Source organism: Falco biarmicus, chromosome 14 (genome assembly GCF_023638135.1).
Source record: "Falco biarmicus isolate bFalBia1 chromosome 14, bFalBia1.pri, whole genome shotgun sequence".
Taxonomy (NCBI): Eukaryota; Metazoa; Chordata; class Aves; order Falconiformes; family Falconidae; genus Falco; species Falco biarmicus.
Window position 1 is genome coordinate 22597077 of NC_079301.1, and position 26384 is coordinate 22623460.

Genomic DNA, 26384 nt, shown 5'->3' on the forward strand with positions numbered 1-26384 from the left:
GCCTGCTATGTCTAACGAACTTGCCAAAACACCATTACACACAGAATACACTTCATGTGTCTACAATACATGATAGAGACCCGAGCAAAATTTCGTATAAATATCCCCTGAAAAACATCCTTCAGCCATGTTGAAGTATTTTGCTCTCTGAAGAATGGCAAGACAGTCTCAACAGGCCACAGTTATTTCAAGAGTGCAAAGCTGAAACAGAGAGGTACATAATCATCTCAGGTGTGAGCATATCAGGGACAAGGAAGAACAAGTCTCTGCAGGAGCAAGGGAGTTTCCCCACCACATGCTGTGAATTTACTGCCCTGTGCCCCTCTGTGGTCAGAGATCTGCCAATTCCTGGCACCACTTTCCCAGCAAATGGAGAGATGGTGTTGTTGATGAAGAATCAAATTATTAATTCTTACCCTCAGGACCAAAAGTCCAGGAAACAATTACAGCTGAGTGCAAAATGGTCTGCCTTTGGGAGGTGGGATATGAGGATGACATTTAAAGTCCAAAAAGTAAATCTTGGTGTTCAAAGACTTTTTAAAAACACTTAGGTTTCAAAAAGTGGGGCACAGAGAGGAAGGCACTGGCTGGAATACTTGCTCTGGGCGGGCTCCCTTTGATACCATCTTATGGCCAAAGGCTTTGGTACTTTAGTCTGAAATAGAATGGAAAATCAACAGCTGAGAAGGAAAAATACAGCTGCTCTGTTGAACAGGTCACGTCAGCTGGGGATGCTTTGGAGACAACGTGCTGGGAAGGAGACCTGCGAGAGAGCAGTCATTTGGGGAAACAAATAATATTTACATGCCCTGCCTGTGGCACTGGAAATAAAACCTTCTTGCCAGTAAGAAATTCAGCCCAGCCCTCCTGGCCCCACCTGCTCCTGGGGGAGGGATCGCACTATAAAAGACTCCAGGCAGTGAACTGAGATGCACAGCACCTTGGGGCTCTCCAGGGAATCCTCCTGCTCTGGTTGTGACCATGGGAAAGAGAGTGGCGGTTGTGCTGGCCGGCTGTGGGGTGTATGACGGGAGCGAGATCCACGAGTCTTCTGCCGTGCTGGTGCACCTCAGCAGGGAGGGGGCACAGGTAAGGGGCACGCTGGCAATCTCCTGTCCCATCTCTGCATTTGTCCTGCTCTGCCTTTCGATCTCTCCCTCTTGTAGATGGTACTTGCATTTAAGGAGCTTTGCAGCTTGCCGGACAAATCATAAGCTCCCCATTGCTGCTAGAGTAGTTGCAAAGCGTAAGTGACTGGAGTGAAAGCAAACAGCACAGTGTAGGAGCTACTACAGCGAGCGTGGAGAACCCCCTCGTCTCTGCTTCGCCCTCACAGCTTTGCTGTGCGAGAGGTTTGGCTCGGTGCTCTGTGTTGGGTGTACCTAAACTCTGGAACAAACGCACTCTCTGTTCTTTTTGGCTTGCGCTTCCTCTTTTCTGCTTTGGTATTTCTGTTTAAAAGACTACTGTTGGGTTTTGGCTGTTTGAAATTAATCTTTTTAAAACCCCAAATATTAGAACTGAATATAGACAAGTTCTTGTGAGTTGAACTTGAACGGGAGTAAAAAAGGCGAACATCAAGCAGTTGTTCTAATATGCCATTAGCCACCCTGCGAGACTGGGAGATGAGGGAGAGCCGCCCTATGTAACGTTACCCTCAGCTGGGAGACAGGCACCCACAGACCCCAGTCAGAGCCGCTCCTCTCGGGAATCGGAATCTCTAGTAAATACAAAGGCACAGCAGCGATGAACGGCTGCGGAGCCAGCCCATCCAGTTCCAAAGCCTTCCAAGTGTGCACCCGCTGTTTGCCTGAAAGCTGAGACTTCTCCAAACCTTTTCTCCACTGCGTGCAATTTTGCCTCTTCTCTCCTGGAGCTGCTGCAGTCGCTCCCCCGCTGCCATACCCTGCACGGGCAGGCTCGGAGCACGGTCCTGCCCCCATCCCTTGACCGGCAAGGACCTCTAGTGGGGAAACCTCAGGAGGTAGTTCAACCTCTTACCGGTTGTTTGCCTAAGGAAACTAAGAGCAGAACAGCACAGCACAGCATGGACTGTTTTGGAAGGGTTGGAAGGGACCTGCAGTGATCATCTAGTCCAACTACCTGACTGCTTCAGGGCTGACCAGGTTAAAGCGTGTTGGTGCAGGCATTGTCCAAATGCCTCCTTAGCACTGACAGGTGTGGGGCACCGACCACCTCTCCAGGAAGCCTGTTCCAGTGTTTGACCACCCTCTTGGTAAAGAAATGCTTCCTCCAGTCTAAACATACACTGAGTCCAGTTTAAACACTCCCTGGCACAGCTTTGAACTACTCCCGGGTGTCCTGTCTGTGGATTGCAGGGAGAAGAGCTCAGCACCTCCTCCCCATGTCCCCTCCTCAGAGTGCTGCAGAGAGCAATGAGGTTGCCCCTCAGCCTCCTGTCCTCCAAACTAGACAATCCCAAAATCCTTAGCTGCTCCTCATAGGACATTCCTTCCAGCCCTGTCACCAGCTTGGTTGTTCTCCTCTGGTCACCTCTGATTACCTTCACATCCTTCTTAAATGCGAAGGGTGTTACAGTCCCAAAATGTATCGCCCACCTGTTTGCCACACTCCATTCCTAATTTCTGCATGTGAGCTTGAAACAGTTCTGAAGGAAGGGGAAGCATTTTCCAGAAACAGAAATATTATGACTTTGGGAAAATAGTGGCTGGGGAAAAGAAACTCAAAGTCCTGTCTTGGAGGGAGGCCCGTGGTTTGAGAGCAGCTTGCTGGGTAGTCAGCAGCCATAGGGGGTCACTGGCTTTGGGGGGCCTGCCCCTGTGAAGGTGATTGAGGATGATGGAAACCTCTGAGAAAAAGCTTCACCAACGGCTTTTGGGACCCCGTGTTTTCCTAGGAAGGAAAGGAGTCGCTGCTCCTGCTCCAGCACTTCACCCCCCAAAACAAGCAGTGTGGGCTGGCTTCATTGCTCTCAGCTAACACCATGCTGTCTCCTCTAAGGTCAGGGTAAACACTCCTGTGCAGAAGCTACAAAAGACCTTTCTTTCTTTCTTTCTTTCCTTCTTTCCCCTCCCTGTGACAAAACCTTCCTGATGCCGGTATCAGATACCTGAAGGTCACTGCATTTACCAGCAAAGTTCTTTCCTAACAAAGTAACTCAAGCATTTTCATTCATGACCTATGAACATGCTGAAGGTTAATACATGACTGAACAATAAATGATCCATGACTGAAGGATAATAGACTCTTCCCCTCCTTCCCCAGGCAGAGGTTTATGCTCCTGATGTTGACCAGATGCATGTGGTGGACCATGTGAAAGGACAGCCAACTCAGGAGAAGCGCAACGTGCTAGTTGAAAGTGCCAGGATAGCCAGAGGCAACATCAAGGATCTAGCTAAGCTGGATGTCAAGGGGCTGGATGCCCTAATCATACCAGGTAGGACAGTATGCGGGGTCTGCATGCCCAGCCTTGGGAGCAGCTTAGTATGCTCTAAGCCCTGAACATGAGTCATGGGCTGGACAGGAACTGGGCAGAGCCACTGGGGATGAAGACAGGCTGGAAACAGGGATAGGAAGGACAGACATGTTCCATCCATGCTGGCACTGGCACGCTAGCTTGGACTTACATTAAAAGAGAACATGGCAATGCTGAAGCTTATCCCAAGAGGAGAGGGCAGATAACTGCCAATTCAATTATCCTCTTTTTTTGTGTGTGTGTGTGGTTTTTTTTTTTTACTGGATGTAAAACTACCCCCTCCCTCACCACATGCCTACCTCCTTATCAGGAGAACGGGAGGCTGGTGACTCAAAAGTGGAAAGCTTGGTCAGTCTGGTGATGCATCTTTAGTGGAAGCATGACCATGGTGGGAATGGATTAGACCTGGAGCAAGGATTAAAAGACAAGTGAAAACTTGTTAGCGTGTTCCACCATAATTCAGAAAAGAACCCATTGGTGAAACGCAGTACCCAACAGAGCATTGACACCTGTCCGCTCCATTTCTGTATGGAAGCAAGAAAGGTGCTTTGATGTCTCGCCTCCTGGCAGTCAGCTCGCAACAGTCCAGCTTGTCTGTTTTCAATTCTTTAATCATTATTGGACAAATGCTGCCATCCATCAAATCCATCTTAGCGTTCTACCAGTAGTATCTGTCTATTACTTCTAGAATGTACCATTCTACAAGTAATACCTAAAAAACACCCTGCCCTGGAGTACTAATGTTCCACTCTAATCCGTTTCTCTTTTCTCAGGTGGCTTTGGAGTGGCTAAAAACCTGAGTACTTGGGCTACCCAAGGCAAGAACTGCATCATCTCCAAAGAGGTGGAGGAGGTCCTGAGGGCATTCCACGCTGCCAAAAAGCCCATTGGCCTGTGCTGCATTTCCCCAGTGCTGGCAGCCAAAATCTTCCCAGGCTGTGAACTGACCGTGGGTCATGACACAGAGTGTGAGAAGTAAGTAACCTTGGGGTGCTGGTAGGAAAGCACACCACAAACACCACAGAATCAGCAATGCCTCCCCAGCGCATCCAGCACCCTGCCGCAGCTCCCCTGCCCAGACACCTGAAGTCTTGTGACAAGCTGAACATTATTTCTGAGAACGAATGATTCATGTCACGCATTTATTAAGTTAACCTTGGCTGATAAATTATATAATAAGTTTCTGATGTACCACTTATCACTTACATATTCCTCTACATCTGTTTCAAGTTAAAATTAGAAATCAGATTTTACTTTTTATAGTTTTCTGTAATGGGGGTATTTTACCATACAGGGGCACAAGAGACTGCAAGAATTGCAATGAAATAAATTAGATTTTGAGCCAGGACGATGTTCAGATTTGTGGAAAGGAGGAATCTGTCCTTCCCTTGCCTGAAAGGAGAGAGGGAGGATACCAGAGGGATTAGTGGAACAAAGAGAAGCAGCAGAAGGGCACAGGAGCTTGTTTCCTTCCAACACAGGGCAAAAGCCACCCTTCAGCTCTCACCTCAGATGGACACCACTTCAGAGAGACTGCTGTAGCTGCTGCCTCTGGAGTGAAGTATTTCATAACGGGGGCCCTTCTGAAGGCTTAAGAGTTAAAAGCTGAAACTCTTTAAGTACATGGAAGAATTGTTTTACTATTTGTCAGCAGATCAGAGGGCACACTGTAGCAGTGGGTTTGTTATTTTTGTATACCGCTTTCCACAACTCTGATGGCTTAAAATAAGATGCTTTATTTTAAATACAATCTCATATCTGACCTCACCAATGTATGTAGCACCCTGTCTCATGCAGCTCTTGGTCCCAGGGCAAGAAAGACACCAGACCACTGACTCATAAAGTTAAGCAGATCCTGGGAAGGAACAGGATGGTTGCATAAGACTTGGTAGTGTTAAGAGAGGGAGATGGTTAAACTGTCCTTACACAGGAAAGCTGTGACTGAATTTTCCCAATGGCAGGGAAGGAACTATGACTGCTCTTGTTAGGAGGGGCTAGGAAGTAATGTCACTTGTAGAAAGCTGGTAAAAAAACCCAAACCTAAACCTAAACACAAAGTCTAGAGTGGGCAGAGTTAAACAGTGGAACATCTACAGCAAAACATCAAGGTCTTATTTTGGCTTTACTTCAGATTTTTAACTCACTGTAATCTAGAGGTTATTCTGGTTCTATAGTCCAGAATAAATTCCTCTGACAGGAAAATATTTGGATCCTATTAAGTGGGCTTTCTGTAGGGACCATCCATCTCTCTGTAATCAACAGACTTTTCACTCCAGGCCTCCACCAAATCACTCCATGTAATGACTGCTCCCCCCCACAGCATTTATTCTCTTTTCTTCTTGTAGATGGCCTTACGCAAAGACTGCTGAGACCATGAAGGAACTTGGTTGCAAGCATGTGAACAAACACGTCACTGAAATTCACGTGGATGTGAAGAACAAGCTGGTGACCACCAGTGCTTTCATGTGCAATGCCCCCATTCATGAGATCTACGATGGCATTGGAAAAATGGTCAAAGAAGTGGTTAGACTCGCCTGAATGCCACAGAACCACAGAATCCATCTCCTCTGGAGTGCAGGCACTGAGCCTTGGATATGTTCTTCCCCTTCATACACCCACTTGTCAACAGGCAAGCTGCTACTCAAACGGAGTTCTGCCCCCCCACCAGACCACTGTGGCTGCTGAGGAGGGAGAACTCCAAAGCAATGTAAGCATTGTCGTGTTCTGCTGAGGACACGCCACTTACTGCCAGCAAACTGTCAGTAATTGGAGTGTGGGCACGCACCGAGCTGGCGTGCAGAAGCCAGGTTTCCACAGGGCTCAGATGCAGCCGATGTCTTTAGTTCTGAGTGGCTGAGGAGTCGCCTGGGCCCTGTCAGCCATGATACCATGGGTCAATGGTCCCTTTCTGAGATTCCTTACACATCTGTCTTTGCCAGTACTCAAAGCTCCCCACAAACCTCCACCTCACAGAACAGATGAATTAGTGGCAAAAGGAAAGAACACGATTTTGTTGCTGAATAAAACCTAACACTTTTCACGTGGGCTGAATTTTGCTTTCATTTTTGCCTTTTAATCTGGATTAGGACATGCTCGTAGTGCTATGGGTTGGTCAGTGATTGGAGAAAACAATACAGGAAGAAGTCACCAGCAGCAAATCCCACTGGTTTTGCTAGGATTTGTCAAAACCCAGATGTGGGCATGAATATGACATCAGTGAAAGCAGAATCAAACCAATGTTACCATAGGTCTAGTGGGAAGAGGTTCTTCTCTTGTATTAACAGAACCATAGAATACCAGGTTGGAAGGGACCCCAAGGACCATCTCGTCCAACCTTTCTTGGCAAAAGCACAGTTTAGACAAGACGGCCCAGCACCCTGTCCAGTCAAACCTTGGAAGTGTCCAATGTTGGGGAATCCACCACTTCCTTGGGGAGATTATTCCAAGGGCTGATTGTTCTCTTTGTGAACAACTATCCTCTGCTGTCCAATCAGAATCTCCCCAGGAGTAGCTTGTACCCACTACCCCTCATGTTTTCCATGTGACTCCTTGTAAAAAGGGTGTCTCCATCTTCTTTGTAGCCACCCTTTAGATACTGGTACATGGTGGTAAGTTCTCCCCTGAGCCTTCTTTTCTCAAGGCTGAACAAACCCAGTTCTCAGCCTTTCCTCACATGGCAGGCTTCCCAGTCCTTTGCTCATCTTTGTGGCCTTTCTCTGGACCCTCTCCAGCTTGTCTACATCTTTTTTGTATAGCGGGCACCAACACTGAACACAGCATTCCAGGCATGGCCTGACAAGCACCAAGTGGGATAATGACTTCTTTATCTCTGCTGGTGATGCCCTTGTTGATGCAGCCCAGCACCCTGTTGGCTTGCTTGGCCACAGCAGCACAGTTTGCTCATACTGACCTGCTTGTCCACCAGGACCCCCAGGTCCCTTTCCACAGAGTTGCTCCCCAGCCAAGTGGATCGCAGCCTGTGCTGTGCTCCTGGATTATGTTTTCCCAGGTGCAAGACCTTACATTTGTCTTTGTTGAACCTTATAAGGTTCTTGTTAGCCCACTCTTCCAGCCTTCCACAGAGGACCTGCTATGATAGCATGGAGTATTTTGGAAGCAACCTCCATACTGCTATTAGGCTGAAAGAGTTCAGGGTGAGGTCTAGGCATCCCAGAGAAAGCAGTACAATTTCCAGTCCCTTCCAGTCTCTGGAAAAATTCCTTGAAACAACCTGGAAGCAACAATTCTGCAATGCAACAGGGACAGACAAGATACCTGAAACCTGAACGGCAAGCTGTAAACTGGCCAGGCGATAGCAAAGCAGAAGGGCACAGGAGCTTGTTTCCTTCCAACACAAGGCAAAAGCCACACTTGTTTCCACAACTCTGATGCATTAAGATAAGACACTTTATTTTAAATACAATCTTATTTAATTCAGCAGCCACTGAATATTCCTGCAAATATACAGAGCTTTCAGCAGCAGCACTGGTAATTTTCCTCTTCTTTTGCAGAGAGATTTCTTTAAACATGTGGACTGAATAGCAGTAAGTTAAGTTGCAGCAGTCTATTTACTTACTTTTTTTTCCAGTTTAAAGAACATACTAAAAAGGGGAGGGGATAATCACTGTAAGACAGAGTATAAAAAGCTGATCCCTGCAAATATGTCATATAAAGAGTTCACTATAGCTGCCCAAACAAATACATTAAACCAAAAAAACTGCTGGGAAATAGAGATGTGCACTATCTGGTTTTGAGTCCTCTCTTCACCAAACCACAATCATTTGACACACAGTTTTTAGTTAGAGAAGGACGCGAATACTGTTACTGAAAAATGTGATTTGTATATCGAAAATAAAAAGAGGGTAAACATGAGTACAAACAAGCAACAATGTTGCTACATGTAAACAGGTCAGCGATTGTTAAGTATTCACAAAAGCAAGTTTAAGATCATCCACTTAAAAAAAAACATATTGACCTGTATTTTCTGCTATCTCAAAAGAAATAAGACTGTAAAAAAAGTGAGGCACATTCCAAACATATATACACATGTGCAAAATTAATTACAATTCTGTTTCAGTAAAGGCTGGTCTTCTTCATGATCCGCAAGAATTCTTGCTCATTCACTTCTCCATCCCCATCTCTGTCTGCTTCATCAATCATTTTCTGAAAGATATTTGTATTCAGAGATCAGACGTGGATTAGACTAGGAGTAGAATTATAAGATTAATTCAGAATTAGAACCACTTTTTAGTAAATCATATTGGAGAGGACAGTGTTAGCTCAACGTCAGACCTACCACGCTACAAAATATTTACTAAACTAGACACTAATATGTTTATATATATGTATATATATTTATACAAAAATCTGTCTAGAAAAAGTTGTATTATAGGAATTGTCCTGGAAGAAACAAAGTGCTTGGAGCAGAGTTGTTCCTTTTACATTGCTGTAGCTCCACAAAACTGCAATTCTACTGACACAATTTTGACAGCCATGTAGGCTTAACCCATCTTTGATGTCAGAATCCATTTTCCAATCACAAACTGACAGGAGCTCTTCCATTTCTGCCAGGAGAGAGCGGGCAGATTTTCCTAACCGTTCAAGTGTAATGATCCAACAGACTCCAGAGGACAGGGCCTAAAACCGAGAGGCTGCTGCCTTTACCTAGAAACTGACCTTGAGAGGGCTTCCGTCCCCCACCAAGAGATTCCCAGTCCTTACTCCCGCTGCTAGCTCTAGCACACAGAACAGAGATGGCTCAGCTCACTGGACAGAAGGAGAATTAGACTGTGACTATTTACACAGGTTTTAAACAAATATAAATACAAAACCAAACAATGTGTGACCAATTGTGTGACTGCCATCTATTCAACAGGCACAGCGTAACCTGGACCCTTCTACGTTCACTATACACAAAAGCAGACAGCGAGTGTTTGTGTCTGACGTGGTTTCATATATCAGGTACAAGCCTACCTGCAGCTCTTCATCTGTGAGATTTTCCCCCAGTTCTTTGGCGACACGTTTGAGGTTTTTGAAAGAGATTTTGCCAGTTTCATCGTCATCAAAGAGTTTGAAAGCCTTGAGAATCTCCTCTTTGGAATCTTTTTCAGCCTTAAAGAAGTATAAGCATAAGTTTAAGGAAAAAAAAGTAATGAATATGTTGTAAGTAACATTCAAAATGAAGTTATAAAAGACAAACATTAGATAGACTGAGAAACCCTCTTAAGAGCAAATTCAAAGAAGCCCAGCCAGCAGGAAGCATACATACAAAAGCTGAAGGCAGAGACAGAGACATGCTTCCTGAACTTCTGGGTTTCAGGGAATTTTTTCTTCTTTCATAGCTAGCCAGATGTCTTTGGGATTTCAGTATCAGGATCTTCCACTGTTAAATACTGGGTTTACTCAATATGTCTTAAGATTTTCAAAACCAGAGATTTCACTCAAGAAGAGAAAATACAGTGCATTGCTACACAGTCATCCATGTCATGTGTCAATAATCTCAACAGCTTTCTGCAGGCCAGAGCTGGTTTTAATCTGTGATAAACATCTTGATTTCAGTTCTTCCCTTTTCTCTCTCACACACAAAAAAATGATTGTTAAAGAAACTTGTTAGCGACACAATTATTTCAACCTCATCTTGGAAAATGAGATAGGGTAGTCCCTGTCTTGCAGTTCTAACCTTTACATGTTTTGTTGTTAAGATTAAAACGGTGCTTTCATCTTCCACTAAAACCAAGAGGAGATGAAAGGTACTCAGCTATTTTCAAAATTACTTTCACTTTTAAAATTTACATACCATTTTCTGTGTCATCACTACCAAGAAGTCATTGAAGCTGATTTTTCCTGTTCCTTCCTTATCGACATCTGATATAATTTCCTTGATCTCTCCTTTTTTAGGTTCAAACCCTAGTGCCCTCATGGCCACCTGTAAGAACAGCAAAAAAGTGTAAGTCATACAAAAATATAAACAAAACCACAGGGCAGGGGGAAAGTTGAACTTTATGCCAGATCACATTAAAACGTGCATTCTGTGACTCAAGGAAAACAGCAAGGTAAGGGGCAGACTTAGAGCAATGCTTCTCTACACACAAGGGCACACTGAAATGCAGAAAACAGGAAAACAACCATTCATACTCTAGCGTGGGGCTTCAGTTAATTCAGAAATGTCCAAACCACATTCTTACCATGACAACTGCCACCTCCAGCTCAGAAAGGGCAAGAATCTGGAGGGTAAGGCTATATAACAGAGTCTTGGGAGAAATACGTTATCTGAGAACATTCGGATTTTTTCTAAAGTCTTAGCATCACTATTTCGGTATATAATTTTTTACATTCTTGTGATACGCACTCAGAGCGTAAAGAGTCCCACTTTGATTACTATTTCGAAGGAAACATCCCAAACTACCACACAGTGCTGTAGATAGCAATATCCAAGGCTACTGGAAAATTGAATGTTATTCCATTCCTGTCAAAGGAATTGCTATTAGTATTCCCTCTGCAATGAGAAACAAGACCCTGAATAGTATTTTTTTAAAAAAAGCTTATTTCAGGCCCTGTTGTAAGCAAGATGGCTAAACAGAAGATGCAGAAATGCCTCAACAAAATAACTTCAACTGACTCCATGAAAGAAGTTTCCATCATACCTGCAGCTTTACTGAACTCTACCAGCCTGATCTGATGGCACAAACATGAAAGACCTTAAGCTGGTAGACCACAGAGAACTTCAATGAGTTAATTTTTCAATCTAGTAACAAAAATCTTTTTCAATGAATGTTGGGAAAACACAATTCAAACATTTTGTGTGCCTTTCTGACAACACTCCTATAAGCAGCATATCCAAGGATGCCTTCACTTGCAGACACATGCACGCACACCTACAGGCTTTCCTCTGCTCTCCTTTGATAAAGGGACAACCAGCACGTTGGAAATCAGGTCTCCCCCTGTGGTCTTAACATGGACATCCAGCTAGCAAATAGGAAAAGCAAATTCTGAAAGCAAAAGAAGTCCAGGTTTATTGATCACTATTCTTCTCAAAGGACAGAGGTGGGGATAGATGGAAAAAAATTTGCAATAAAGTATGAAAATTAGTAACATTGGTGTATTCCATTGAACAACCTAATTTGCAAAGCATGCAATCCTCAACAACATATAAGGGGGAGGGGTGTTTAAACTCACCTTTTTAATATGTGCAAAGCCTTTTTGATGTTTTACTAACAGAGAAAGAGACAGTACAGAAAATACAGAACTGTCAATATATTTTGATCAGCCTAGCCCTAAAGACACCTGATAGCAGCCTTAAAGAGCTATAATTAGAGAAGAACATACCTGTTGACAATGAGGTTTTATGCTGGGGAAAAAAAATAATCTATCCTATTTAAGGTCATTTAGGCGTTTATGCCCCTATTTTTAAGCTCAGCAGAGCTGTCCTTTTAGCACCAGGAAAATTCTTACCTTTAGTTCCTTAACATCAATGTTCCCGGTGCCGTCTGTGTCAAACAAGTCGAAAGCCTCCCGGATCTCCTTCTGTTCCTCAGTGAGCTCCAGCTTGGGGCTCGCTTTCTTCTTCTGGGACGCGGGTCCTAGCGAGGGCTTCTTAAAGCTGGAGGCCTTGGCACAGCGACACAAGAGCAAAGGGGGATAAGGCCGCTGCCGCGACGCACCGCCCCGGGAAGGACGGCTGAGGCCTGCAGGACAGCGGCCGCCTCAGCCCCAGCCCCAGCCCACCCCGGGCCTCCCTCGCGGAGCCGGAGCGGAGCAGCACAGGCCCGCAGGCGCCTCTCGCCGCCAGGCCGGGCCGCACTCACCATACCGGCGGCCGCTGCCTCGGAGCGGCTCCAGCCCTGGCAGGCCCAACCTCAATGCCACTCTTCCCCATTGGCTAATCCCCCTACGCCGTTGCTATGCAATCCTCACTCCTATTTGCTGCAGCACCCGGCGGGGGAGGGACTGAGGCGACGGCTATTGGCCAACACGTGGTGGGGGCGGATCCAAGAGGCGACTGAGCAGGGAGAAAAGCCTCTCCTCCTTCCGTCAACGCGATTGGCCGAAACGAGGAGGGCGCAGGCCAATCAGCGGGCGAGAGCCGGCTAGCGCGATGCTCAGCCCAGCAAGCTTGGGAGGAGAAGCGGCGGGAGCCGGCGGGGCGGGCGGGGCCTGCTGGAAGCGGCCTCGCTGATTGGTGGGCTGGAGGCTCGTGCAGGAGCCAGGGGCGGAGCTGGGCCGGGCTGAGGGCGGGCGGCGGGGTGCAGAGGGCGCAGCCTCTGAGGTGAGCGGGCAGGGTGAGGGGCTGAGCGCTGAGGGCGGTTATGGGGGCTGTGGGGACAGCCTGGAGGTAGCGAGGCCTGCAGGGCTGTGGGGGTGGCTGAGGGAGGGTGTGGGCGGTGTGCGGGGAGGGAAGCTGGGGAGCGGGGAGGGAAGCTGGGGAGCGGGGAGGGAAGCTGGGGAGCGGGGAGGGAAGCTGGGGGCTGTGAAGAGAGCTGGGGCGTGGGGAGGGCCGTGGGGGCTGTGGGGGGCAGGCTGGAGGCAGCGGGGCCTGGAGGGCTGAGGTGGGTTCTGCAGTGCGCAGGGGGAGGCTGCGGGCCTGTGAGGAGGGCTGGGGCGTGGAGGGGTGAGGGGGGTGGGTGGAGGTGGGGGCAGTGTGAGGAGATGTGGGGTAGAGGGTGGGGTGGGCAGCTGGGGTCTGAGGTGCTGGGGGGAGGGGAGGCCATAGAGGGGTGTGAGGAAAGCTGGGAGTGGGAGAAGGGTGGGGGTCTCTGGGGTGGGGGGACCAAAAGAGCTGGAGGGAAACTGGTGATGGGACTGTTCATAAATTACATTTTGGAGAGGGATAGGGACTGTGTTAAGGGATATGTAGGGGTAGAAGAAGGAGCAACAGGAGGGTGGATCACCCTGTGTCCATTATTTCTAACCAGCTTGGTGTTCCTGACTGGACAGGCACCAATCCTGCTTTTTTTTTTTTTTTTTTGGCTTTTTGTTTGCCATTTCGAAGAGCTTTTCAGAAAAATAAAAACGGATGAGTGCTAAATTGTGTAACCTGCAGAGTGAGCGAGTCCAACATATGTATTTGCTTGTGTGAGGCATGGTACTGTGGTAGTTTTATAGCAACATCGGTGTTTCTGGATCTCATCCAGTTGTGTTGGCACTACTGTTCATGAAACGAGATGGGTCAGAGAGCTGCTCTGGCTGAAAACCAACCCAGGCAGAAAATGATTAATTTCTAGGTAGTCATAGCTTTCATCCATCTCAGCGCACATATAGTAGGAGGTAGTGGGAAGCATTCACTAGGAATAAGGAGAATCACATACTCTCTATCACAGTAGTTTATCATAGTGATGGTTTAAAGTGACCATAAAGCCATCAGAAGTCTTTGTGTGCAGCTTGTTTTGATGTTGAGAACAGATCTGATAGGCATGTTGTCTTCTCACCTTTCAGTTGTACTCCATGCAGTAGGGTTCCAGCTGAATTGGGAATTTTGTTTGCTCCTGCTGGGAGGAGGAGCGTATTTTAATGAAACTGGTGGCATCAACAGCCTGTGATGTGAAAAACACTGGCTCCCCTCTCTTTGCTGATGGGCACCAAGTTTGTGCCGGTGTTTCTCCTATGCTGTGTCAGCTGCTGTGGAACAGGTGGACATGATGCAGCTGAAGTGCTTGAACTTCAGTTTTATTTTGTTGCTCCTAACACACTTGAGCAAGTGTATTTTTGAAGAGGACATTTGCAGAACTTGCAATTGTATTCATGTTATTTGGAGTGTAAATATTCAGACTTAAAGGAAGTGCATAAAGCTAATATTAGCTAAAATAAGATGATGCCTTTGTTATCAAGGGTATTTTGTTATATTAAAGTTATGTCTTTGAGAAAGCTATTTGATGTTACTGTTACTCTTGTGCTGCTTATTCGGTTCAGCAGGGCAGGCAGAATTAGCTCACTTTTCATGCTTCTGCTTTAGTATAATGGCTTCAAACCTTGACTTCTATAACTAAAAATGTGGTTTTAAAAGTAATTTTTTTGTGAATAAAATAATATTCTTTTTAAATGAATCAGGTTGATAGTGAATCATCTGAGAAATGGCCACACGCCTCAGATCGGTAAGTTGAGGGCTTAAATGGTGTTTTATGAAGATTTGTCTTGCAGAAACCTATTTTCATAGTTACTTCTGAACATTACTAGGGAAGGCATGAGACTGTTCCTGCATTAATACTAACTCTAGAGATATTATTGGAGGAAATGTGATTTTCCAAGGAATAATTTGCTGCTGTTCTGGAGAGATCCAGGAATGCTCCAACCCCCGCAAGAGAATGAGTGATTTTGTCAATGCTGCCAGATCAATTGGTCTGGAGTTTTAGTTACTCCAGGATGATTTCTACATGGCACATAACATTATTCCATGTTGTAGTGCAAATAAAGTCCCAGCTGAGGTTCCTGAGATCAACTAGACCATTGTAACCTCTTATTATGATGACTGCATTGAATACAGGAGGTTAGAATATTGAAAAAGTAACATCTTGCTTAGCTCAGGTGTTCGGACATTACTCTTAGGAATACAGTTTATTAAGCTGTTCCTTTGAGTTACCTGTGGTTCTTGTTTACAGAGAAATTTCTACCTTCTGAACTATTTTCTCGTTAATCCATATGAAGCTAATGGAAGACCAGTGAATCTCAGGTATTTAGGAAACAAAGAAACAAAAAATAACGTGGTGTCATGGTAGAGAGTATGAACAAGTTGTTGTGTCTTCACAGCACTAGACAGGTGGTAATTTGTATCCTAAAATCAATATAATTATGGATAGCCTGCCTTTTTACCAGCGTGTTTTAAAACAGCTGATGAATCCAGGTGCAGCACTGCTGGCTGCAGTTACACTGATTCTGGTGATTGAGTTGGTTCATTTAGTACTTTCCCAAGAGGTGTGTGCACTAGATTGTATTGTATATTATGTGCACTAGTGAGTATTTAAATATTCTGTTTCTCATCACCAGTTAGAATACTGTCCGTATACTTTGGAAAACTATCATACAGAAAAACCTGGACTGTCTCATCTGTGCTGGTAGAAAATGACACTGGTATTTGGAGCCAGGCAGAGGGCGTCATTCTACCACTGTAAACCCGGTTCAGCACATCTAAGTACGGTGTGCAGTTCGGTGCTTTTGTTTTCTGAGGAATGCACTGGAATCAGAATGGTTTGGGTTGGAAGGGACCTTAATGAGAAAGGGTACAGGGGAATGAAAGTAAAAATATCGATGGAACGGAGCGACTGCCTTTTGAGGAGAAGCTGAAAAAGCTAGACACATCGACAGGGAGAGGACACCGCAGCGGGGAGGGGTGGGACTCAGTTTAGAGAATCTGGAAGCTAATGTGTAAAGCAAATGCAAAACTGTTGTAGTGAGCTACAGAGAGTCCTTAGGCTCACATATTCGATATCGTCTGTTTTCTTGCAGCTGTCAAAACCAGAGACCACTGGGCCAACCTGTTAGAACTTTTATTTTTAATTACTTTAATCAGACTGTACTTTGCATGCACCATTCTAAGTAACTGGTTATGCTTTAATGTAACTGAGCAACTACAGTGAACTGTTCTAATTTCTGTTGTGGATAATTGACACTTTGCAGTGGAACCTTTGTTTTAGGATGTAGTGCTTAGAAACTCCTGAACAATTGTAATCTTTGTGTGGTTTCACTGCGTTAAAATTCCCTTCAGCTTGATAGTATAACGGCAGAGGTGGGGTTTTGTGTAGCAACAATAAGCATAAAATTTATTTTCAACAAGGACAGAGCATTCTCTGTACAAAAGCTTCCTCAGAGCCATTGCTTATGTGTTCTGTGTTGGTGATAAGGCCTTCAGTATGTCCAGTTAGACAAGTGACCAGACCACAATCTGGGAGTGACTCTAGACATCTATTTTTTAAAAGCTTAAAAAAAGAAAGAATGAACTAATGACTGACTAAAATGGATAATCCTTGCCTTTACCCAATTGCTTTCCTGGCCTGGAGAAGCCCGGGTTTCACATGCTTTGAAAATGGTTTTGCCCTTGCCAGCAGTGACAGTTTTAGTATTCTGAATTATCTGTGCCATGTGGCTGAAGCAAATTCTGTTTGCTTTACTATCAGGGCGAAGTTTGTGGGAGCCAGTCCTTTTTTTTTTAATTTTTTAATATTTTTTTCTCCCCTTTTTTTTTCTCTTCCTTTTTTTTTTTTTTCTCTGCTATGTGAGCCACTTGGTTATGAGGCAGTCTTGCCAAAATACAAACCAGTTTGTAGACCATTAGCATGCTTGAACCTTTAAGATACTGTAATATCTCAAAACACTCTTCAATATGTCTGTGCTATGAGTTTAGACTCCTCCAATTAAACTAGCTACTAACTAGTTGTGCAAAATTTCAGTGCATTAAGATCTGGGGAAGTTCAGATCAGCTTACTTGTGCAGTTGATTGGTATGTGTCTGCTTGCTGAAGTGCTTTTCTCCCCGTCTCTGCAGGCTGGTAGGAAATGCACAGTGATCGGTGGGTCAGGATTCTTAGGCCAGCACATGGTGGAGCAGCTCCTGGAGCAGGGTTACATGGTCAATGTGTTTGATATTCAGAAGAGGTTTGACAATGACCGAGTGCAGTTCTTCCTGGGAGACCTTTGCGACAAAGAGGTACAGACTAACAACAGTATGTGATGTGGGTAGATAGAAAGGATGTCTGATTAAATAAGCGTTTGTTGAAACAGCTTACTGACCCTTGCCTGAAGCACTAAAATACCTGAATGCATCACACAGGTTGTAAAAGGGTATGTAGATATGCCCCCCAGCGGTCTTGCTGTGAAGTCAATAGCCTAAGTGGTTTTCTGGTGGAAGCCTCATCTAGGAATATACTTGATGTCTGCTTGAACCTGAAAAGGACAGAACTTATTTCTGTATTGTGATTTGCATTACTGTTATCTTAAATATACAGTGTAATTACAGTCACCATTGGTAATTGCATGTGGGTGCTCTCCTAGCTAACCTCAGCTGCATGAGAACGGCAGAATGCATTATTCCTAACAGTTAAGGCACACTAAGACCTCTTGCCTTAACTCAGTCATGTGTGTGAGCCTTGGCAAAAACATTTGTATGCAACATGAAGAGACGTCTCCCCACCATTATAAAGTATCATGTCTGAGCTTTATGACAGTCATCTCAAATGCAGACAGTGCCATGGGGGACTGTTGGCTGTTAAACCTGCTGCTTGCTGAGTTTTCTAACTCCTATCTCCAGGTAGCTTTGAGTCTAATATCTGCACTTGAGACTATTGCAAGTAGTTAAGTCTAGATAGCCTCCAGGTCTCAGAAAGTTCCCAGGTTCTTCTCTGGAAAGAAAAGGTGATATAGGGTATTTTTTACCTAGCAAGCAGGAGAGGACACTGACAAGATCCTGGATGTTGATCCTCTTCCAGCTGCTGACCTTTATAGAAGGAATATGACTTGAAATTTAGCAGTTTTGTTTCCATAAGAAAAAACTGTGGTTTATTTCCTTTCTTTTTTCTTTTTTTTTTCTTTTTTTTTTTCAGAGTAGACACTATTGCTCTTGCTTCATTGCTGTCTCATGTGATGTATCTTCTAGGCTTTGCTCCCAGCTTTACAAGGTGTGTCAGTGGCATTTCATTGTGCATCACCAGCACCTTCAAGTGACAACAGGGAACTGTTTTATAAGGTGAATTTTATGGGAACCAAGGCAGTCATTGAAGCCTGCAAAGAAGCTGGAGTGCAGGTAAGGGTAGAAAAGTACATGGACACTCCAAGGTGGTGATTATAACAATTGCAGCGTGGACCGGTTTCAGTTTCAGAAGGGCAAAGGTCTCTGAGATACTGAATTCCAGGTTCTTCTTTGAAAATTAGTAGAAGAGAGAGGTTCTGCTGGTCTCCTGCTTAGTGTCTGGTGTAAGCTGAGTCTGTGTTTGCCACAGAAAACCTACACATTGCAATCCTCCTGACTGCAGGAAAAGCATCCATTAAAATTTATCCTACTAGACATCTGGGAATCACCCGCAGGAGAATCATGACTGACAAGTGGATTCTTTCATGCTTTAAGAAGGGGACAGCTCTAAAGATAGCTTTTCTGGCAGTGGAAGTATTCATGGCATTTATTACTTATGTGAATTCTTCAACATGTAATGAGAAGGAACACACTTGTGCCGTAATCTGAGTATAATTTGGTTGAGAAAGTCATTTGCCCACAAAAGAAAGAGCCAGAGGAAATGAGGCTGCTGTTCAGGCAGGGTTGTTGGTTTTTTACTCCTGATGTTATTTTGATATCACAAGAATTTTCATTTAAATTTATAGCAAATTTGCAAGCACAATGCATGAGAAGGTCACTTATATATTCTGGGCAGAGATGGTACCTCCAATGCATGCATTTTGTGCATTTAGAATTAAATGATGTCTATCACATGGGACTCCCAGACTCACAGTTTGTTGTTCGTTGAGATTTTTTTCCCTCTGTGTGTAATAAGCTGTTTTAGGAAATGGGCCATGTGATATTTACCTTCAGGCTTTAGTCTGGATTCTGTCAGAACAAGGAGTTAAGTCTTGTTGGAACTTGTTGGATCTAGTCATCTTTCTATTACGATGCAGATCTTATTTAAAACCATGATTCTGATTACTCAAATACATCACTGACTTCCTGTTTTGAATCCACTAGGATATGTTTGTATCCAACAAAACCATCCAAGATACTCTGCCATTATATTGTTATCATCAAGAAGGACAAATATATTTTAAAAACACTAATTGCGTGTTAAATGCTAAAATGTGCCAAGGCAAGTGGACACTGATTTTCCTGGAGAAGTTTTCCCCTTGACTGGCTGCCTTGGATGTTTGTTGAAATGTTTAGTGCTACCTAAAGGAGATTAAAACAATGTGACAAGAGTTGGTTAAGAGAGTGGGAGTTTTCTTACCTACAGTTTCAGATCGTCTTCCGTTAAACAATGTTCTTCTAGACTTGGTTTATTATCTGTAGAATCTGTTGTTTAAACATTATTATTGTCTTTACTCAGCCTTCGTAAATAATGACATTTTTGTCTTAGGCTTTAAACAACTGTTTTCTTTCACGTCTGTTGCAGAAACTAGTGTTAACTAGCAGTGCCAGTGTAGTTTTTGAGGGCACAGACATAAAAAATGGATCAGAAGACCTCCCTTATGCCAAAAAGCCTATCGACTATTATACAGAGACGAAGATCCTGCAGGAGAAGGTATTTTGTCATCATTTGGTTAACATTGTTGCTTTTGATACTTAAAACTGCCCTTCTAAAAGTAGGGCATGCCCTAGGGGACACAACACTCCTCAAGACTGAACAGATCTCTCTTGTTCTCCAGAATCTCTCTTTCATTAAAAAGAAGTATCTTGTGCAAAGAAAATGTGCACAAAATCACGCATATGTAGCACTGCCTGCCAGAGTTTTCAAAGTACAATTGAAACAGAAAATTCCCTTCTTTTAGACAAATCTGTCTGATTTTAGCCCTTTTATTCTCAGCATGGAGGCTAGTGAGTTGTGGATTCATTTATTCTGTTACAGAGAAGTATGGCAGGTGGCTGCTGCTTGTGTATTTTGTAGGTGGCCCACATCCTTTTTTGTAGGCATGCTGAGGGGTTGGTCCAGGGGATGCTTTCAGAGCTGCTGCCTGGCAGTCCAAATACATAAGTACTCAGTAACATCTTCCTTGGCTGGTGAGACTCCTAAGTAGTGTATTCACGTAATAAAAAGAGAATAAAATAAAGCTGTGACATAAATTACCAGGGAAGTTGAATGAAACAGTGTGCTACAGTACAGAAGTTCTTTCTAGCAAAAGAATAAAAGAACTGGCAGAGATGTTGCTTTCACTGCAAGAGTCATGTGATAATCCCATTTCTTAACTGATGCAGCTTTGTTTTAAGAGCAGTCGTACAGAATTTTTTTGCCTTCTCTGCTCTACTAGAAGACTGTTTCAGAACCCCATTTACCTGATTTGCAGCCTGAAGTTACAGCTGGGATTGTGAACATGTCACTGGGGAAAGAGATGATGAGATGAAGATGTGGACTGAGTTAAGGAGTGTGCCAGCCTATAACATGTTTTGAGCTAATGCTACTGGCGAGATACTGAAAACAATCTTGTTCAAAAAGATATAAACATTTCCCCTGCATTTGAATGACTGCTACTTTGCACATTTGCAGACTACCAGTATCTGTTCTGTTTCAGGTTCTTAATGCTGCAGTATTTGTGGTTTAAATATGGTACAACAATGTTTTAAATCAAAGTGAACAAATGTTTTTTCAAACTTTTTTCAGTGGTTTGCATTTCCTATGCTTTTTGTGCAAGAGGAATTTAGACTTGATTCCATACTGAAGCTGATAGTGTGTCCTCTAAAGCAGAGTCTTAGCCTTTAAGAATTTTTCTTACGTTACTTAAAAAAAACTTTACTGAAAATGCAGCATAAAACCATCTGTTCATTCGCAAGCAGAACCACTTTGCAGTAAAGAGGACTAATAAAGTGGAAGCTTATGAGTAGCAATAAAGTCTAGCCCAATATGCTTGTAATAATGTTTTTGTTTTGGGTGAAATAGTGAAAGTATTCAGTGTTTATTTGGATGTGGTGTTCTTGGATTTTTATTAGAAAATCCAGCAGCTGTTAAAAATTCGTAGAACATGTTGTTTGGCAACTCCCAATAGAATTAAAAATCTTCTCTCCCAATAGAATTAAATCTTCTTCAAAGATGCCTTGCTAAATCTGCTTAGTGCTTGGTGCTGCCAGGAAGATGGGATCACACGCCTTCTGAATGAGATTGAGAAGGCCTGCAATGGAAATCTTCCATCGACTGAGGGGAGAGACAGAGGTTGAATTCATAACGAATTCATGGAATGGAGGAACTTTGAAAGCTCCTCTGGTTTCTATGGTGTTAAATGAGAGAGATGAAGAGTTCCCTTCCTTTGCCTGTCAATTAATTGTGTTCAATAATGAAAACTGATTTTTGTCTGTTATTCTTGTTATATTAGAGTATATTACGTAATTACTTCACTGATGGCTTCCCAAGGAGATGAGAGAGCACCAACCCCCTTTAGTGGTGATCTTGGAATATAATACTAAACATTACTTTTCTTCCCAACCTTTCTTCTGATTTGTTGTTGTGTTTGGTTTTTTTTCCACTACAGGAAGTGCTCAGTGCAAATGACCCAGGCAACAATTTCTTCACTACTGCTATTCGTCCCCATGGAATATTTGGTCCTAGAGACCCTCAGCTGGTTCCTATCCTCATCCAGGCAGCTAAGAGTGGCAAAATGAAGTTCATAATTGGGTGAGCAAGGCTCAGTCATTTTATATCTTTTGTTAAAATTGATGCTGAACCTACAAAGCCCTTTTTGGAAGGGCATAATATTAAAACAGTAGTGTTGGTGTGGCGTGGAAAAAAAGTACGTTTCTTTAGTTTCTCACTTGTGATCCAGGATTATCTTTTTAAAAATCTTTCTGTCTTAGGGATTCATGCATTCAGATGGTAAGTGTTTGTAATGCAAAAAGAATATCAGTGGGGAAAGCTGGTATAGCTTGAGCTGTCTCTGTATTGTCTGAAGAGCTGTCCTTCTGAATGTGAGAATGCTTGAATTACTTGCTATTCATTTAACTAATACACACTTCTGGTATTGGAGGCTATTGCAATTAAAAAACCTATATGGTAGTGTTTAAATATTTCTGATTGTAAGATCAAACATATTTGCCTTGTTACTGAGCCTTGCAAAGCTTCTAGTGGACTGCTGAAATTTTAGAGCAAGAAACACTTCAAGCTACTATTAAGGATATCTTTATCAATTGTATTATGCTCTTGAAAAGAAACACACATTTTAATATATAATAGACTTTTATTACAGGCAAGGAGCTTGTTTGTGTGTATATATGCACATGTGAATATGTGCTTGAGGTAGAAGGCAGAAAGGGAATAGGGTTATGGTTATTTTGCTGTTGGGTTTTTGGGGTTTGGGGGGCGTTTTTAGTTCTTATTCTTCCTTACTACTCACTTCTGAATTGATCTTAAACTGATCTGAAAAGCAAAGCTCCACAGACTCAGGGTTTCCACTTCATGCAGCTCTGCATCCTCTTCCAGTGCAAACATGCATTCCTCACTTGAGTTTTCCTATTTTTATACAGACCTGTATATCCCTTCCAAGAAAGCAAATAAAATGGCTATTCATCCATGAACGTAGGAAATTAAATCTTTCTCAGAATGTTGGATTGCAGCAATACTGGGTTTATGGCCAAATGAGTGTAGTGGTTTTGTAACAAATCATTTGTTTTAGTGGGACTCTTGAAAGTAATAATGTGGATTAATTTTAATTTTCTGTACCTATGTAGAAATAGATTTAACACAGTGGCTTAAATCTGTTTCAGCTAGGGCTGAAGTTGGCTTTTTGAGGGAGCAAGTTAGAATTTAATGAGCTGAGAAATTAATAATTGAAAGCTTGTCCTTAAGTGATTTTCTTTCTGCTAGTTACTGCTCTTTCTTATTTGTTCTGTTTCTGTGGATCACTGCTGATTGAGACCTGTAGGATCTGCCACACCTTGCAGCTTGGTAACTTGGGAGCTTTAAAAATGGTACTATTCCAGGAATGTAGTCTTTGAGGGCCTTGACAAGAGCTGAGATAATAACAGCCTTTCCTCTTGTCTTCAAAATCATATGTAGCGATGTCATCTCTCTGACAGGATATAGAGCCTGAAGTTGTAGCAGAAGAGAGCAGAAGAGGAAACTTGGGATAAATATATCTTTTGTGAAAGTCCTTTCTTTTGCCACAGCATATTTTCAGCCTAACTTACCTGAGGGCTAAGCTCCCTATTTTTTTCTCTGCAGGGATGGAAAGAACTTGGTAGATTTCACCTATGTGGAAAATGTGGTCCATGGACACATCCTTGCTGCAGAAAATCTTCAGAAGGACTCTCCCCTGTGTGGGAAGGTAAGGAAGGACCTAGCAAGGGGAGGGGAGTGGGTGTCCTGTAGCTGAACTTCGTCTGCAAGCCTTCCTTGACTTCATGTGTCTGCTCTGTAATTCATGCTGGTTTTTGTCTGTACTGTACATCTATCCTGGAGGTGAGTGGAAGCAGCACACACAAATAGGTCATTTTTTTTTGTGTGTGGGTGTAATGAATGGTTGTCCATCTGGTGACCATTTAGTGCAACCACATGAGCTAAGACATATACTTTAACTTCATGCTGTAAAACTCCTTGTGAAAGGAAATACAGGCAGAATTGTGGGCAGCCAAGATGCATATGTAAGAGACAGTTATTTAGCTCTTATGATAGAGTTCAGAACAGGAGAAACTTTTATTAGATTTTCATGGCACCACGGTGCCCTGGGCATGCACGGTACATACAGCTAGGATGCTTTAATGTGTGTTGTGTCATTCAGTTTGACCATTTACGGGTAATCTTAACCTCTGGAGCATGAGAAGTAGCTGATTTCTTAGCAAAGAAGGGGTTCATTGCTTTTCAGACAGAGGTGGTCAGTGCAAAGCAGTATCACATGAAAGTGCATTCTCAGTCAAGTCAGGGATGTCGGTCTGCTCAGCACGAACATGAGATGGGCCATTGCAGAGACAAATTTGTGGAAACCATAATAATTTTACCATCTGGCTTTTTGTCTTCCTCTTTCAGGCATTTCATATCACAAATGATGAACCAGTTCCTTTCTGGACTTTCATGTCCCGTATCTTGACTGGCTTGAACTACGATCCTCCCAAGTACCATATTCCTTACTGGCTGGCATATTACCTGGCCCTATTCCTGTCTCTAGTGCTGTGGCTGCTAAGTCCGCTGGTCACCATCAAGCCCACTTTTACCCCTATGCGGGTAGCGTTAGCTGGAACGTTTCACTACTACAGCTGTGAACGGGCCAAAAGAGACATGGGCTACAAACCAGTGGTGAGCTTGGATGAAGCAATAGACAGGACTCTGCAGAGCTACCCCCACCTACGTCGGGCGAAGGCCTGAGAAATTCTAGCTGGATTTTTTTTTTCTACTTGATTTTTGTAATTGCTTTGACATCTTAAAATGAACACTGAAGCAAATTTCACTAATTCTGTGGTAATGGGAGCTTACCAAAGTCTCTCCTCCTCACCATCAAAACGGTTTTATCTGGGTTTGAAAAAAAAACATGTAGAGGCTGTGCTAACAGCCTTTCTTTGATGTGACTTCTTGTTTTGAAACAACAGCTGAACCCTATGGACAATGAATAAACACCCTGCTGTGCCCTCTTCAATCCCAACCCAGCACATCGGCATTCCTTCGCCTTCTCTCTCCACCCTTGTCCTCTGTTTTGTTGCTCTGGTGATAACAGCCACCTCTTCTCATAGCTGCAGACTGGTTAATGAAATACTTCTCACAACTGGTTCCTCTCTGTAGTTTGGCTTTTTTCTGTACAAGAGCAATGAAAATGAAAGAGAGGCTCATGCCAAAAATGAGTTCTGCCACCATCTCTTAAATCATTGAAACTAATCTTGTTGTTCCCTCCGTGACTGGTTGGTGATTTGGCTTCCTACTGAGGCATCAGAAGGGAACCTGACAAAAGGCATGCTAGGCCTCTGTTGTGGTTTGTTTGGTTTTTTTTTTGTAAGGAAGCATGTGCCCTTGTTTCTGCAGGAGCCTATTTCTCTTCAAAAATAACCCAAATAAATCAAGAAGAGATGACTTCCTAATTTTGTGTTTCATCTTTGAAAGGGCAGATCCCATCCTGAATATCTCATCATAAACAGTATTTTAATCATTCCCTTTGTGGGGGGAGAAATCTTTGCTGCGGCCTTTATCAGTCAGCACATACTATTTTACCATAGCTCACTTCTTGCAGGAAGGAGCTACAGTGGTTGGAAGATCCTACTGCACAAAGCTCTCATCTTGTCTGACACGTTATTGTTGGTAATGGGGATTTTTGTTGCTTTGACCACTTAATAGATGAAAAAGAGCTCTTTCCACAAGAAAATGGTTATCATCATACTATGCTCACCATGCTGTTTAGTTTAACATTTATATTAAGTGTACTTTACCCTATAATCCTTGTAAGTGCTTCGTTTTTGTTTTTAAATGAAGAGTTCAAGTTAAGAGTTGGAACTTCCCTCTGTGCCAGTTCCTGGCTCCCCAGGAGTTTTGGTGTTTCAAATTTCAGAAGTATGGGAAGCGCCACATTCAATGAGCCTTAACTCATCTGGGAGCTTGATATGCTGCTAGAATCATGTAGAAATTAGTTTTATTTTAACTTCTAGCTTTTTTCTGGAGAGTTCTATGTTGGGGTTTTTTTTTCCTGGAAATTTTTATTTGCTGCTTTAACAGCCAGCTTGTTTTACCAACCTTTGCCTTGCTTGATCTTGAAGTAAATACTAGCCAGTTGCTTGGGCCAGTTCATGCAGTTCTAGTTTGCACTGGTCAGCCACCTTGACCTTTTTTTTTTTAATTACCTTTTTCCCTAGTCTGTAGGGTTAAATATTTAGAGCTTGAATTCTGGAGTGCAATTCTTCAGCAGCCTGTTGTTCAAAAACAAGTCCTGTGGTTCCTAGGATTTCTGGAATCTGCTTGTGTCATCCCACATCCCATTTCAGGGGGAGACAGTTGCTGCTTTCAAAGACCTGAGCTGTGCTAGCCTCAGTGTGATGCATCAATGTGCTGGCAGAAATTCACTGTTGATGGAAAGGCTCTTTCTTGTCTCGCTGTTTCTGTAAGTGTGTACCAGTGCCTCATCAATATAAAAAAAATAAAAATTTTGACATATAAAAAGAACACTCAAATGTTGAAATCATGCCTGGCTGAGAGACATGGCTTTATTTCCCAAGGTGTTGTAAAAGGCCAGGCATCTCACCAGCTTTAAGCAGTGAGGGAGGACTGGAGTGTTTGTTCCTGTATTTTTTTGTAATGTAGTCGACTGACACTAAACTTGAAGCTTGTTACTGGAAGAATGGCCTTTTGTGA

The 26384-nt window shown here is 43.3% G+C and overlaps 3 protein-coding genes and 1 long non-coding RNA gene across 7 annotated transcripts; 2 read left to right on the forward strand and 2 right to left on the reverse strand.

Annotated features, from left to right (window-relative positions):
* The first annotated feature begins 925 nt into the window (after window positions 1–925).
* LOC130158799 (glutamine amidotransferase-like class 1 domain-containing protein 3, mitochondrial) lies at window positions 926–6674 on the forward strand. Its single transcript, XM_056359842.1, has 4 exons — window positions 926–1089; window positions 3247–3418; window positions 4231–4432; window positions 5803–6674. The coding sequence occupies exons 1-4, from the start codon at window positions 982–984 to the stop codon at window positions 5993–5995; spliced, it is 675 nt and encodes a 224-aa protein (XP_056215817.1). The 5' UTR covers window positions 926–981; the 3' UTR covers window positions 5996–6674.
* Window positions 6675–7846: 1172 nt separating this feature from the next.
* Window positions 7847–12361, reverse strand: CETN2 (centrin 2). 3 transcript variants are annotated; one of them, XR_008825535.1, is made up of 6 exons: window positions 12267–12336; window positions 11909–12064; window positions 10254–10382; window positions 9431–9568; window positions 9134–9223; window positions 7847–8620 (listed from the first exon to the last, which is right to left on the reverse strand). XR_008825535.1 is itself a non-coding variant. In XM_056360018.1 (5 exons), exons 1-5 carry the CDS (start codon window positions 12262–12264, stop codon window positions 8531–8533), a joined length of 516 nt encoding a protein of 171 aa, XP_056215993.1. In that variant the 5' UTR covers window positions 12265–12361; the 3' UTR covers window positions 7847–8530. The 3 variants fall into 3 exon arrangements, 2 of the variants coding, with proteins under 2 accessions (XP_056215993.1, XP_056215992.1); XM_056360018.1 differs by lacking the exon at window positions 9134–9223 and having other exon boundaries at window positions 12262–12361; XM_056360017.1 differs by lacking the exon at window positions 9134–9223.
* Window positions 10789–11900, reverse strand: LOC130158909 (uncharacterized). Its single transcript, XR_008825536.1, has 2 exons — window positions 11783–11900; window positions 10789–11667 (listed from the first exon to the last, which is right to left on the reverse strand). It is a non-coding gene; the product is annotated as an uncharacterized LOC130158909 (long non-coding RNA).
* A 309-nt stretch (window positions 12362–12670) lies between the features above and the next one.
* On the forward strand, window positions 12671–25123 carry NSDHL (NAD(P) dependent steroid dehydrogenase-like). Of its 2 annotated transcripts, none has more exons than XM_056360010.1 (8): window positions 12671–12722; window positions 14501–14544; window positions 16928–17089; window positions 18035–18181; window positions 19533–19661; window positions 21598–21740; window positions 23283–23385; window positions 24084–25123. In XM_056360010.1, the coding sequence occupies exons 2-8, from the start codon at window positions 14524–14526 to the stop codon at window positions 24417–24419; spliced, it is 1041 nt and encodes a 346-aa protein (XP_056215985.1). In that variant the 5' UTR covers window positions 12671–12722; window positions 14501–14523; the 3' UTR covers window positions 24420–25123. The 2 variants fall into 2 exon arrangements, with proteins under 2 accessions (XP_056215985.1, XP_056215986.1); XM_056360011.1 differs by lacking the exon at window positions 12671–12722 and adding an exon at window positions 15049–15119 and having other exon boundaries at window positions 14515–14544.
* The last annotated feature ends 1261 nt before the right edge of the window (window positions 25124–26384 follow it).